Raw genomic sequence first — 12508 nt, forward strand, 5'->3', positions numbered from 1 at the left:
ATCCCCGCTTTAGCAGATGAGGAAACAGGTGCAGAGAAAATAGTCAGACTGTTTGCTTAGAGTCCACAGTTAGTGAAACTCGGCCACCGCTGGGCCTGAGGTGCTTAGGACGTAGGGCAGCATCGTGCTGAGCAAGGAAGGATTCAAGATACAATCCTATGAACATATGAGGAGTATCCATTATGCCTGAACAATGGGCTGGGAGGGGAAGCCAGAGGGAAGGGGCGCAGCCATGGCAGCGTGTCTATTCCATTCCGTCAGAGACGGAGCTGAGCGAGGACAGACACAGAACTGAGTCTGAAGGGAACTGGCCAGGGGGACGGATGAAGATTCTATCTGAGGCGACCCTCGGATTTCTATTACAATAATGAGGGTCTGACTCAGCTTGATGGGGCAGAGTAATACTCTGGGGCCAACTTTAGAACAGAAGATGGTCCAGAAGTAACAGTCAGGCAGGTAAAGATCACTTATGCATACAACCAGACAATTGTTAAGCGTCTGCTTTGCACTGGGCATCGCTATGGGCACTGAGCAGCTGTAAAGTAAGCTTAAAAAGCCCCTACTTTTGTGGAGTTTTCCTTTTGGTGGGGAAGAGAGACAACAAAGAAACAAGGTCGCAGGCACATGCATTATGTTAGGGGTGGTGGGGTCCATGAACTCTGCAAAGCGGGCAAGTGCTGGGAAGCTGGGGGGCCTCAGGGTGCCCCAGTAACGCAGAGCTCCAATCTCAGCAGCGACCCAGAGGCAGGGAGGGCCTCTGCCACACGTGTATCAGAGGGAAGAGAATGGGGTGGAGGGGAAGGGGAGGAGAGACGGGCCAAATGGAGGGTGCTTACTGAGACGCACAGGGGCTCCCTGTGGATGGGGCGGAGGGGGCAGAGAGCATGGGAGAGGTCAGCTGAGACAAGCCCTGTGGGGACAGAACTTTGAGATTCCAAAGGGATAAGGACTTTCATTACACTCCTCCTACCTGGCTAGCTGGAGCACTTCTTTCTGACTTTCTTTGAGAAATTATTATATAACATTATCAACTTCAAAATAGAATATTACCAACTTAAAAAAAGGAATAAAAAAATGCTTGTAATTTTATCATCTGACGTGGCCTTTTTTAGTTTCCAGTGTTCTTGCCCAGCCTTTTTTCACATCTACACGTATTTTTGTCTTTGTTTGTTTTCCTAAGCTTCAGATCACACTTGTTTCACAGGCTGATACAAAGTCTTCTGAATCATCAATCTAATGGTCGCAGTATGTCAAGTCAATGTCCTACGTCTTCTTGGACACTTGGGTGACTTCCAATTGGTCCCCGTGACTGGTGATGCACAAATGTTTTTCTAGGCTTGGGTTCTTTTGGATCCCTTCCTCTTTGTAAATATTTACATAGTGACTTTGTGAGGTATTTCTTGGTAATCCCGACAGGTTCGCAGTTGTGAGACAAAATTACCTGCTGATGGTGGTGGTCACCTTTTCAGAGTAGATGCCTTCCGGCACTGGTTCATACACCGCCTCCACGATCTGCCAAACAGAGGAGAGTGATGTACGTAAAGGACCCACGGTGCCTCTAGGGGGTGGTCCTTGGCCACAAAACTAGAGTTACTCAACAAGCATCATAAACTCATGCACACATTTTCATCAGAAACAAAACAGAAAAATTCATATAAATTGAAAGTTTCTGAGCAAAAAATTGGATTTTTCAAGCTGACTTAAAGTTAAATTCACATTCATAATGATGTGCAGGATAATATAATATGCTGGATTGAGGGTAGTCCAAAACACAATTAAGAATAAAAGCAAAGTGGTATATTTATTTTGATAATTTTCTAGGATAAGTTGAAGACAATTATAGGGGAATGTGGGCCACAGCACAAGAAGCAGATTTGGAAGTAACACAAAATAAACTGGGTCAAGCAGCTAATAAAACAATGCCTCTTTTCATCGACAGTTGCATTCAAATCACAAAGGTTCTATCTGAGAAGAAAAGGAATGGTAGTTTTGGCAACATGAGATCCTGCCTGCCTCCCAAGGTTGCTTACCTTTGTAGCCAGGGAGAGCATGTTGGTGCTGTAGAAGGGAGGGCTCAGAGTGGCCATCTGATAAAGGATGCAGCCTGCTGCCCAGATGTCCGCCTTCTCCCCATACAGCTCACTCTTCAGCACCTTGGGGCTGCAGGAAAATGATGATGGTCATGAACAGTGAAAAAGGAAGAAGTCAGCACGGGAAAAAGTTCCACTTTCAAGCTATAGTTGGAGACGCAAAAAAAAAAAAAACTCTGGGTCACTAATTCAAATAACATACTAAAAAGTGTCTTTGAATACTCTCAGACTAGGTGAGTTGAGCAGCACAACTAAGCAATTTTATTTTAAGCCACAAATAAAAATGAACTGCATAAACACCTCTCGAGGAGTGATGGAAATGTTAACTATCTTGATTGTGGCGATGGTTTCATAGGTGTAGACATCTATCAAAATTCATCAAGCTGTACATCTGAAATATGTGTAGTTTACTGTACAGGAATCATACCAGAATAAAGTTGTTTAAAAAAAAAGATGAGAGATTGGAATCCTCATACACTGCTGATGGGAATGTAAAATGGTGCAGCCTATTGGAAAACAGTTAGGCAGTTCTTAAAAAGTTGAACACAGAGTTGCCATATTAAGGGATACAGCTCCAGGCCAAATCCTGTGTGTGATCTTTCGGGTCCAACCACAGGCTTTGCCTGGCAGATCTCCTTTGAGGGACCTGCCCTCTCCACACCAGACGTGGCACTCTGCCAGTGTCCCACAGGTCCCAGAGGGAGTTGCAGTAATGAACTCGGCTTCCCTGTCAACCCCAGTCAGCCACGTGCACAGTCACAGCTGCGCTCCCAGACCAGGCACCTCCGATCGGTGCCTGGAGGCCTTGGCAGGGCCACCCACCACAGCCTGGGCTGAGACCAACTTGTGAGGGTCTGGCTGAGGCAGACCGTTCAACTGCTGGTGACACTTCTGCGTGCTGTTAATGAATGGTTACGCACGTTACAGAAGCATGAAAACCCAGACAGAAATGGTATACGTCAACTTCAGGGTAGTGATCACCTCTGGGGAGGAAGAGGAAATAGAATGGGGAGGGGTCTTCAATTGAATGAATACATAGCATAACTTCTTCAAAACATTTTTCCTAAGTAGATATAATATAGCTAGAATATATTGAAACCAGTGTGTATAAATGGATGTTTATTAACTAATGAAATATTTCACAATAAAAAAGAATAAAAAAAACCAAAATAATGGTTAGGGATAGGTGGCAGAATAATATGATTCTAAATTCGTGATATATTTATATATTTTTCAAATTCTTCCAACCGTCATGAATTTATTTCATAATGATAAACAGCACATGTATTTTTTCAAAAATCTATCATGATCAGTAAATTTACTTATGCAGAGAGCTTGAAAAAACTAACCAGTATTAAAAATCTCATTTTGGTGTAAAAACCCTAAACAAGTGTTTTTACAAGGCCAGTGCTGAGAAACTTTTTCTAATGCAAGTCAATATTTAAAGGCGAAATTTAGATGTATCCAAATTTTAAGGGATACTTAGGAACTGAAATGCAAATAAATTACAGCTATAATCATTATTCCTGTCGATGTCCTTTTGAAAACATGACTCTAAATAAATCTGGATTCTCTGAATATGTTTATTCAATCTTTTCCTAAAAATAACTCTGTGTAGTGCTACAGCTAATTACAGATTTTTTAAAAGAGCTGGAATATCTAATTCAATAGTTTTCAAAAATATTCTAAAACTCTCTTCATATTAAATAATGTGTAAAAGCCCCCTCACTGTTCAGACGACATCAGAACGAAGGCACTTTGTTGAAGCAGGGGTCTTGATTTCTCACTTGCTCCACAGATACATGCCCTCTCTCCCCTCTTTACCTCTCCCCATCAGTGGCTTCTTCTGCTCTGGACACCAGCATCCTCAGCTCTGCTGGCCTCTCACCACCACCCTCATTCTCACAGTTCACAGCACACTTCTCCACGAGCTGTTGCTGGTTCTACCTGTGACTGCTTGTCACTTCCCCCCAACCCCAAAGCCCTTACCATTCCCCCAAAACCACTCCTAGTAATCACTGCCTATCTGCAGATCTAAGGGGTGTCCTTTGGTCCTTTCCATTGAGTCACAAAATCATCCCATGGAAGCGACAATTCTCAATGCTTGGCCCTTCTGCATACAGGATGCTGTGACCTAGGAAAAGCACTGTGCTCCTCCTCGGACACTTTCTCATGTCTTGTTTGACTCTAGTTTCTCTTGGCTCTCTTTCTTCTCCCTCCTCCTTGCCTGCTCCTCCCAAATCTCCGCAGGGCTTGCTCCCTCTGAGTCTGCCCCTGAAGCGCTGTGGCCCCTCAAGGTCTAGCTCAGTACTTGTCTGCTTCACAGCCAGTCCCGCCTAGACGCCCACGAGCCTCCCTACCCTGGGGCTCCCACAACATATTTGGGTTGCTTATTGGGCATGACAGCCTTATTGCCTCAAAAACAACCCGAACGTTATGGAGATGCTGCTGTGGGTTGAACTGGGACCCATAATATATGTTGAAGTCCTTAATCCTGATACCTATGAATGTGACCTCATTTGGAGATAGGGTCTTTGCAGATGTAATCGGGTTAAGATGAGTTCATACTTGATTGAGGTGGGCCCTAATCCAGATGACTAGTGTCTTAATGAGAAGAGGAAACAGAGTCACAGCCATAGACAAGCGGGGAAAATACCGTATGGTGATGGAGACAGAGATGAGAGGGATGTACCTGCATGTCCATTCCTGATCTGTCCTGGTCCACCTGCCTCCTGGATGCCCCCCAGCTTATATAGTAGAGAGCCCCATTTCCTAACATGGACAGCTGTCTGACTCCCCGGGGTGAATTCTGGATTTCCTCTTGCTAGCCCTGATGAAAGCTCCAGCAGCTTCTGCACCCAAGTGGAGGCCACCTGCTCTACAGGGTGACTCTGGCCATAGGTGACCCTGCCCCACAACACTGCCAGGAGGGGTGGGGAACACAACCCGGAAGTATGGAGAAGTTAGGGCCTATGGACAAACTCTGACCAATGAGAAACAGAGATGAATTCTCCCTCCTTATTTCCCCCAATGGACTCTTCTAATGCACACAGGTGCCTTAAGATCCACCCAGAGACATGCCCCTTGACCAAGTAACTGGTGGTTTCTACTGAAGCTGTGGCCAGCTTGGCAACACACCACACTGTATTTTGACCTCCCTTCCCTTCCGTGTTTCTCAATTCATCTCACTCTCAATGCCCTGGGACCACCACCTCCCACAAAAGGGCTAGCATTTATGCTCCATTTTCTGTGGAACTCAGGATAAGACTAGGTATTTAACTTCCTTCTGTCCCATCTAACAGATGGGACAACGACAGTCCTTCTCATACGACTACTGAAAGTATTATGTCAGAGGAGGTCTCGTGCTCAGAAAACACTACTTGTTAAAATTAGCAATAAATACAGAGAGAGCCACCAGCATTTCTGCATTTCCCTCCCACTGGGGTTGGGGAGGAGGGAGTCAGAGACTGTGTGTATTCCTGATGCATCTTCTTTTCTTTTGTTCTTTTTGTAATTAAAAGCTATTACTACTGCACCTTATCCCACAGAGGCATGGAAGCTCATTTAGGCAGAAAAGGCACTTACTAAATGCCATTAGGAGACTCACAGGGTTTCTGGGAGGACCCAAGAGCCAGCCTTGGGGGCTTTTCAGTGAGAACGTCTCCCCGGCACAGACTTCACCACTGACACTGGACAGCAGACACCAGGACGCCAATACCACCGTCTTCCACAACCACCCTTGCCCTGCCTCCAAACTGGACTCTGCCCAGTGCATGCTGTCTCCCATTCACCACCTGCAGTTCCAAGTCTTGCTGAGGCCACATGGTAGCCACCTGGTACAGCTGCAAGGGCAGCTAAAAGAGCACTTTTCTTTCTGGTGCCTTCTTTAACGAGAGGACATTCAAAAAGTAGGAAGCTCCCCAAATACAGAAAAGGCATTCAAAGGTCTTCAGGACAGCCAAAAATATGACAAATGCCCACTCCACAGCTGTTTGAGGAATCAACCCAAATCAAATAAAATACGGTTCCAAATTAAAAAGAAAGAATAAGAAGGGAGGGCTGGACTTACAACCTACCTACTGAGGGGATTCCTGAAAAGTGTGCCTCGTGTCCAGGTCATCTGTGATGCTTAGGGCCTGGGGGGAGCTCACGCTGTTTTGTGAGCTGCTGCTGGGGCCACCATAGCACTGGGGTTCTCCTCTACACAAGCTTATACTCGGGGTCGCCTCTTTCTAGCCCTCAGACAACTTGCCGTTGTAATTAGAACTCAAAGTGAACATGAACAAGTTCTACTCAAGCCTAGTATTACTCATCAACCCTCAGGAGGAAATCTTAGACAATTATCCCATCAACAAGGAGATGTAATACTCAGATGACAGAGTCTCTTTTTCTTAGAAGAAAAGATACATGATAGATTGAAAATTAAAATATCTGAAGCAAGACAATGAATCACTTCTATTAAGTATATCCATCCATTGTCCCATCAATTACAATTACAGGCTACTTCCTCTCTTATGTTACTCATACTGGTGTCCCTTGAACAACACAGGGCTTAGGAGTACAGCCCTCTGCACAGTCCAAAATCTGTATTTAATTTATAGTCAGTCCTCAGTACCCGCAGGTCCGCACACTGGGGCTCAGCCTACCAGGTGGGCAGTACTGGGGTATGCATGGAGTGAATAAAACCGGACTGTAAGTGGACTCACACAGCTCAAACACGTGTTGTTCAAGGGTCAGCTGTATGTGAACGAAGTCACCAAGAATTTAAGTTTTCCTTTGAAGTTTATAGACTACCTCTCACATTTTGAAGACTTATTCGTTTTTTAGAGCCCTTTAAGTTTACAGCAACACTGAGGAAATTACGGAGATTTTCCATATACCCCCTGCCCCTCCACAGCCCCTTTCTCTTTTATTCTCGTTAATGCAAGGCTCGTATCAGCCCACCCCCGGATTATCACAGAAGCCTTCTTCTCTTAAGTGCCTTCACATGTTCAGTTACTGAGCAAATATTTCCTGAGCACCTACTATGTGCCAAGTCCTATCTTCCAGACAGTTTTGCTATGAAAGAACAGAGAAAAGTGGGTTAGTAGCTGGAAAAGAAAGAGAAGAATGTTGAGTGTGCTTGTTTTTTAAGATAGGGACAAATGGCAGTATGCTGGCTGATGCACAGGCATGAGTCAGTGGAGGTGGAGAAACTAGTGATGCAGCATGAAGAGGGCTGGCCTGCACGACATGGAGACACAGCAGGGGACTGGCCTCCATGAGGACTGCAGGAGCGCACATCATACAGTGTCATGGGTGCAGGTGGGACGGGGTAAGGGGGCAGGGCACGATCACTAAAGGAATGACACAGCCATTGAGGACACGACGAACACTGGCCAGAACCAACCGGGCCCAAGATGGTGCAAGACTTGACTCTGAGTGACCTTGAGCCTCATTAGACACTCACTGTAGTACATTAACATGCTAAATGACACTCCCACAGGTGCCATGACAGTTCCGAGGGTGCCCGAAGGCCAAAAGATGGGCGGTGGTCCAATTCCTGGAAATCCACCCACCCTTTCCCCCAAATAGTTGGACTAATCCTCCCACGTGTCAGCCCATGAAATTACCCAGCCCATGAAAACTAACCACCCCATACACGGGGGCAGCCTCTCTGACCTTCTGAAATGGCCCACACTCGGTGTACGGAGTGTGCCTCTCCCTGAATAAAGCTACTTTCGCTCTCCTGTGGCCCGCTCTTGAATTCTTTCCTGGACATAGCCAAGGACCCTGACTCGGCGGCCTGTCCCAGGGACTCGTCCAAGACTTGGGGCATGACCATCCTCTTGCACCCCCTTCTCCTGGAGCACAGGGAGCTGGGAAGACATGGAAGCAAAGCTTGTGGAAGTGCCTCCACGATGGCTCCTAGTTTCTCAGGGAAGCAGGCAGCAGAGTCGCTGGTGTAGAAGATGGAGATCAAACTCTTGCTATTAACCCAAACCTTACTCAAACACCTCCTCTACACAAGCCTCCGCAGACACTGATCCCCCACTTCACTAATCTCTTGACACCCCTTCAACGACCTGTGTCCTTCACCGGGCTTGCCCTGCTGTACCCCACCGAGGGGCAGCAGAGGGAGTCATGATAAATACTGGATTCCACCAAAACGTGTTAATTATGAATGAAAGATGTTGCAGCCACATCAGCAAACAAAGGATGCTGTGGTCATCAAGTCATCAGCCACTATCCTTGCCCTCCCACCCCATGGGAGCCCTGAGGGATGGAGGCAAACAAGTTGCCACTGCCAAGCCCTCAGCCACTGCACCACCCCCAACAGTGCTCCCTGAGGGGAGGCAGGATGGGAAAGAACAGGACACTGGCCCTAGACAGCTACGGTGCATGTCAAAGGAATGATTTCAATGAGCCCAGACTCTTTCATCCTCCCATACCTAGAAAAGCACTGAATTCCTTAATTTGAGGTGTCTGGTTTGCTTTAATTAACAGTCATCTTTTGATGTCCCCACTACCTGGTCTTTGCCGCAAAAACCCCCACAGACACTGACTCCCACTTAACTCTTTGGAGCAGTTCCTCAGAGGTGTCTTAGAGGCTGTCTCTTGGGCTAAAGTCCTCAGCTTTTGTCTGCCAAATAAAACATAATTGTCAACTTTCAGGAAGTGCGTCTTTTTTTAGTCAACAGTTCAAAACTTCAAAATATACATCACTAAGTGATACCATAGCTAAGGAAATACAGTAATTTTACTCATATAACAAGAGCATACACAGAGGATACTGAAAATCACCATGTATCAGATTATCTCCAGTGTCCGTGGTCTTGATGGCATACGGGCTTTAGACTAAAAGGTGGCTGCAAGTTCTCCTTCCTGCCCCTCCTTGTTACTCGAACGTGACCTTAATGAGTTTCCGATCTGTGTACTTTCCCTCTGACATGAGAAATCACACCTAGGAAAATTCCTTCCTGACTTTAAGGGTCAAAAAAAAAAAGTGAAACTAGAAAGCCTGACTCAATTAGTGGTACTTTCAGTACCACAATGGTACATTGATCAAAAGGGAAAAATGTAAAAATTAATATACAGAAACCATAATTAAATAGAGCTGAGCGATCACAAGGGTGAGCTCTCACACCCTGTGAGGACAGCAGAGCCCAACAGGACGAAGAAAGACTTCTCCTCCTTCCAGGCAAGGACTCAGCCCATGAAAAGTCCTGGGCTCTGTATACCACAGCCCTCCCACCTCCATTTCCGCTCTGTAAAAGCCTTCTCCTTCCCTTGGTATGCTGGGACTAGCACGTGACCCACCATGCTTGTGGACCCAAAAGTGCAATTCTCTGCTGATCCAGAATAAACTCATCTTTGATGCAGAAATATCTGGCAGTCTATTTCAGGTAACAGAACACACTGCTTTTGTAATAAAGAAACAATAGAAGAAAACTTTAATATCTGGCAGTCTATTTCAGGTCAACAGAACACACTGCTTTTGTAATAAAGAAACAATAGAAGAAAACTTTAATCAGTAAGTTTTTTAAAAAGAATATGAAAAGGAATATATACATATACATATATATGTATAACGGAATCACTACATTGTACACCAGAAACTAACACATTGTAAATAGACTATACTTCAATTAAAAAAAAAAAGCAAAACAACACAGAACTTTTGAAATCTTCCAAGATAAGGGGTTTTGTTGTGGTTTTTTTGTTTATCTCTCTTCACCATCCTTGAATCTCTAGTTAATTTTTAGTCCACGAAGCCTGCCCGATTTGACAATTTTTTCAGATATTCTATTTCGAATAGGGTCATTACATATATGTGTGTGTATGTGTGTGTGTGTATATATATATATATATATATGTATAGTAATTAACTTTTTATTTACCATACTGGAGATATGCTTCTAGGTCAACAATTACTGTACCACCACTTACTATTATTTACCTAAACAACCTAACCAGCCCCATTTTACTGTACAATAGCTACAATAGCTGAGAATGAATTAAATAAAATACCAAATAAACAGGGGAACAAAAGGAAAGAATTTTAAATATGTTAAAATGTTTATACAAACAAAAACCAATGTAAAAATTCCTGAAAATTACCAGTAAATTTTTTAAAAATCAGTGAAGAAAAAGTTTCATTTATAGTAATTCCTTTATTTTGATCATATTATCACCACAGCCAATTTACTTTCAACCAAATTCTTTCTACATTGCCTGAAGCCCAAGTGATGTAGGGAACCCCAGGGTTTGAGGACAGGGGAGTCACAGGAAGGAGGAAGAGAAAAGAAGGAAGACAGGAAAATCCTTGGAAAGGCGTCTAGAATTTTACATGCTTCATCAGTCTTGAAGGAAAAATATATATTTGAATCAAAAATGCTACACTGAGACTGCACTATAAAAAAGGAATTGAGATTCCTCCTTATCAGATTAATTCATACAACCTTCCTAGACATGGAAGTTTTGAATGAACAGATTCTTTTGTGGAACATCTGTATGTCTGATTAAAAGGGTTATAAGTATGAATAAATAGGAAACAAATTTAGAAGAAAAGACTGAAAAGAATCTTTCACTATATGAAGAATTATTAAATTATTAAATCGTAAGTACTGACGAGGTGTGTCGCACGGCCACTAAAACCCGAAAAGAATTTCAAGTCATAAGAAAAGAAATTCAACTTGGCATAAGAACACTTTGGCTTTTGTCTTTCTGGGTATAGAAATTTTCAGTCACAAAAAGAAAAGAAATTATAAACCACCATCCTCAAAGGCTGTTTTCCCCTTAATCTGTCATGAAGATGGTGAAAAATAAAAGAGATAAGCACTTACCAGTTCTTGGCTTCAAGAAAGGGCACACATTACATGGTCTATTTCAGGTTTCTCTAATTCTAATTCTTTCTGGATTCTATTAAGCAGCCAATAATGGGGACCAGTGAAATATAAACACAGTGAGGAGCCTGGGCAATTAAACAAACGGATAATGGGAGGTGGGATCAAGAGGAAGGATTCAGAGGACACTGGCTCCCCTCCCCTCACGAACACATCCAAACTACAACTACACAGAGGGACTCTCAGTGACATCAGCCTGGGGACCCGCAGAACAGCTCCCCTGCAGCCGGGGCTGTGAAGAAAGGTCCACACGGAGTCTGGCAGGAAGGGGGAAGGGACCTGGTCGGGACCCACACGCAGAAGAGGAGGGGACATAACAGGCTCAGCGTCTCCTTGGGGAACGAGGGGTCCAGGCTCCGCACTGGGCACCCCAGACCTGGGGGCCGACACCGGGAAGAGAGACCCCTCAGCCGGTGTGAAAACCAGTGAGGCTCACCAGGGGGCTGTAAGAAACTGAGACTGCTCCTGAAGGGCCCGGACCGGCTCTCTCCCAGCCGCAGTGTGGAGGCAGCAGGCTGAGAACTGCCGGGGGCTCTGGCCGGCCCACCGGGACTGCTGCATTCCCGCCCCCCGGTCCCCACCGGGCTCCTGCCCCAGCCTCCCCGGCTCCGGGCTGCTCCCCACTGAGGCAGAGGCGGTCACTGCCCACGAAAGCGTGCACGCCTGGAGGGGATGGAGCCGGCTTGGACCCCAGCCCTGCCTCGGACCAGGGCGCAGGCACCACCGCCAGCGCATGTCACTGCTCACCCGTGGAAGGGAGCAAAGTCAGCTCGGCGGCGCAGCGCTGCCCCTCCCGTCACGCCCAGCCTCTAGCCACGCGAGCACACCGGGGACACAGTGACACCAGCACAGAAGTGCAGCCCCCGGGCCTCAGGCCCTGAGCCCACACCCCCCCCGAGTTGGAGACTGCCAGCACCCCTGGAAGGAACCCAGCTCCCTCAGGGCTCCTGCTCCAGCCCCTGTGACCCTGATCCCTCCTTTGACAGGGCAGTGACAGCCACTGGGCGGAGAAGCCCCAGCTTGGCCCTGGGCCTGGCTCTGGCCCCTCCAGCTCCACCCCTACCTCCCACCAGGGTGGCGTCCGCCAGCACACGTGGGAGTAGATGCGGCCGGTGCTGCTGTCAGATCCAGCTCCCACCAAGGCCCCTGAGCACACGCAGTTGCACAGGGATGTTCCCACACAAGGCGCGCCTGCAAGACCAGAGCAGGTAACTGTTTCTCCTAAATTCAGAGAGACAGAGAAAGGTAAACAAAATGAGAAGAGGAGAATATGTTTCAAAAGAAATAACAAGGATACACCCTGAAAAAAATATCCTAATGACCCAGATAAATAGTTTACCTGATAAAGAGTTCAAAGCATTGGTAAGAGAATGCTAACTGAACTTGGGAAAAGAATAAATGAACACAGTGAGAACTTTAAGAAGGAACTGGGAAATGGAAAAAGAGACCCAACAGAGCTAAAGAATAAAATAACTGAAATGAAAAATACCGTGGAGGGAATTAACCGCAGATTAGGTGACACGGGAGAACGTG

The 12508-nt window shown here is 45.8% G+C and overlaps 1 protein-coding gene across 1 annotated transcript in view; it reads right to left on the bottom strand.

Annotated features, from left to right (window-relative positions):
* LOC140686646 (serine/threonine-protein kinase Nek10-like) overlaps positions 1-11536 on the bottom strand; it is a 28424-nt gene extending 16888 nt beyond the window's left edge. Inside the window, exons 1-3 of the mRNA XM_072940849.1 lie at positions 11412-11536; positions 2031-2160; positions 1442-1512 (exon numbers count right to left, since the gene is read on the bottom strand). Of these exons, the coding sequence (XP_072796950.1) occupies positions 1442-1512; positions 2031-2160; positions 11412-11536 (326 nt within the window). The remainder of the gene's footprint in view (positions 1-1441; positions 1513-2030; positions 2161-11411) is intronic.
* Between the last annotated feature and the right edge of the window lie 972 nt (positions 11537-12508).

Source organism: Vicugna pacos, chromosome 17, assembly GCF_048564905.1.
Source record: "Vicugna pacos chromosome 17, VicPac4, whole genome shotgun sequence".
NCBI lineage: Eukaryota > Metazoa > Chordata > Mammalia > Artiodactyla > Camelidae > Vicugna > Vicugna pacos.